Genomic DNA, 2,782 nt, shown 5'->3' with positions numbered 1-2,782 from the left:
AACAGACGTCACACTCTCATCACTGTCTATCGACCACCTTTTTAACGGTCAATTTAAAAATATGGTAGGTTGGCAATCTGCCACCCGCAGCACTCGCATCGTGTTTGTTTGTGTTTGACCTTTACACACTACCGTCATCTGTTGGCCTGTCGGCCAAACACAGTAATTGTATCATTTGGCGTACATGTCCTCGTGACTATGATTTTGGTCGAGATTTGTTCTAAGTCAATTGTGTCACTAGAAAATTAAGCCACAGACAAATAGAAGTCACACTCTCATAATTGTCCATCGATCGCCTTTTTAACGGTCGATTCAAATATATTGTAGGTGGTCAATCCACCCGCAGCGGTCGCATCGTTTTGATTCGCGATCTGTTGGCCCATAGGCCAAACATACCGATTTTAAGCTATTAGAACACGCTTTGCCAAATGTGCAAATATTTGGCTAGGCATGAGCCCACAGACCAACATCGGTTTCAACACTGACAAAATCTTTGCGTTGTCAAACATTTGTTTCAATCTGTATCAATCCTAACCAAATATTTGCCATAGTGTGCTAATAGCTTAAGCATAGGCGTACATGTTCTCTCGACTATGAATTTGATCGCGATTTATATCGTCTGTTTGTTTGTGATTGTGTTGTCGTTATGTACAACAAATTACATTTTTTTTTCATATTAATTTCAATATGTAGGGTATTCTTGATTAGTATGACCCTTTACAATTTATTTGAACTATTAAATGAAAACAACGTCAATCAAGTTGCTGCCTTTATTGAATACGAGCAGAATGATCTCTTTTTGGTGCATTTTTCATTACTTTTTATAGCTTGCCAGGAGATTTTGCTATAATTTCGGCAAGATTGTTTGTATGTGACTCGTCAATGGTCCGAGAATCGCAGGCATATACTTTGCTTTTGAAAAAGATAAAACAAATTGTCAAGAGAAGTCAAATCAGAATTTTAAATTCAAATCAAATAGCCCTTCTTTTTGACATCAGACATCTAGGGATTTTTCTTTGCAAAAACTAAACAGTTTGATTTGCAGTGAGACAGACATAATGAGTCAGAATCCGAAGATCCGTCGACTGATCCGTACTGTTTTAAAAAGTATGGCGCAATGAATGTTTTGGCGTGAACGCCGGCCCAAACAGTCACTATTTGGTCATGGAAAGGCCTTTCATGCATCTCGAATAGATTTGTTATTGTTGAAGTGTGTCATTTCTGATTATTAATGCCCCCAGATGGTTCCTGTAGACCATGATATTTTCATGGATATGAACATTTAGTTAGCACAATTGTAGTACTATTTTCAATATAAAGCGTCACTATTTTGGTACGTTGTTTCAACCGGCGCACCCTGTACTTACCAACATGTCGATAGAAGTACGGAACACAGCCGCAATACTTCACCGCTAGTCTCATACGACACTCCATCCGACACAGATTGTAGCTGTAAACAGGACTAAACTGCAGAACCTCAGCTTCGTGAGTGAAACGACACTTTCTTTGCGAAACTGACAATCTGTAATCATTTCGATGACCAGAAATTTATAGAAAAAAGTCAAGTGTTCATACTCAATTGCTTGCGGTGACGTCTTGATCTCCAAAGCGAGAAGCTCCACAGTGGTGTAGAATGCCTCCAGGAATGAGTATCTTCGCTTGGACACTTCAGGAACTTCCATGTAACCGTGGAAATACACCTCATAGGAATTTTCTAGTTTAATTAGTTGCCCGTAAACCTCCCCGTCCAGAGGGTGTACTACCACGGTCGGTTTACTTGGAATGATGTCCCATCTGTAGTTCTTCCAATAGTGATAGGAGCTGTATTCGGCTACCTTGGAGTTGACCGACAAACACAGTCCTAGCTCAGTAATGGTGGGCTGAAGTTCCAAATGGAGAGTAGTACCGGTGCTAATGAGCGGTTGGAATGGCCATGAAAGATTGTATATGAGGTCCAGGTAATCGGAACTGGGTATTCCGTAACTGTTGTGCATCGGTAGATCCAGAAATGTGTCGTAAGACGCATTGGCCAGTTTAATGATAAACTCTTTGAAATCTTCGGGATCTCCATCACCTGAAAACTTGTCCGGGTGGTCTTCAATGTACTGTTCAACCTTACGTTCGTCGATTCGGCGGTGCGAGCAAACCGTTAGGCTGGGGAAGCTCGTGTTCCAGAAGTACATGTTTCGATCCATTGAGATGACAACCGGCGAAGTTTGGTAGCGGTTCCAAATGCGCTGGGCAAGCGCTACCACCCCAAAAATACCAATCGAAATGCAGCTGATCCACACGAGTCTTTCGATGGTGTGCACTCCGTAGTGGACCAAGTGCCGTAAACCGTGCGCTGATGTCGTTTCAAATAAATTTACAATGAATTTTTGCAAATGGGCAGACAAACGTCGAAGAACGATGGGTTTTTGGACCATTTTGTGCGTCTATCTGTCGGCAACTGATCATATTTTGTGGCTAGATTCGTTTTTCTTCATATTGCCCTAACTATGTTATAATAATATCGCTCGTACATGAAGAGATAAGATCAATTAACGTTTAATTAATTAAGCAATTATTTTGAACAACACAGTGTATGGTGTTATCGTAATTTGTCATGTAGCGCAATCAACGCTAACAAGTCAGAATAATTATTACTGGGCATCTGGGGAATATTTTTTCCAGGATATATTTCTTATAGTGTCAGTTTTCTACATCCATAAGAAACTTTATTAAACGTGGGCTACGTGGCCGTGCGGTTAGAGTTACTAAGCATTTAACCACATCGAGTCAA

General features: G+C 40.7%; 1 protein-coding gene across 1 annotated transcript; it reads right to left on the bottom strand.

The window, feature by feature from the left end:
- Nucleotides 1-563: 563 nt before the first annotated feature.
- On the bottom strand, nucleotides 564-2,426 carry LOC5571072. Its single transcript, XM_021850721.1, has 3 exons — nucleotides 1,576-2,426; nucleotides 1,368-1,522; nucleotides 564-619 (listed from the first exon to the last, which is right to left on the bottom strand). The coding sequence occupies exons 1-3, from the start codon at nucleotides 2,424-2,426 to the stop codon at nucleotides 564-566; spliced, it is 1,062 nt and encodes a 353-aa protein (XP_021706413.1).
- Between the last annotated feature and the right edge of the window lie 356 nt (nucleotides 2,427-2,782).

This window comes from Aedes aegypti, chromosome 3 (genome assembly GCF_002204515.2).
Source record: "Aedes aegypti strain LVP_AGWG chromosome 3, AaegL5.0 Primary Assembly, whole genome shotgun sequence".
Taxonomy (NCBI): Eukaryota; Metazoa; Arthropoda; class Insecta; order Diptera; family Culicidae; genus Aedes; species Aedes aegypti.
This window is presented reverse-complemented; position numbering and strand designations above follow the sequence as displayed.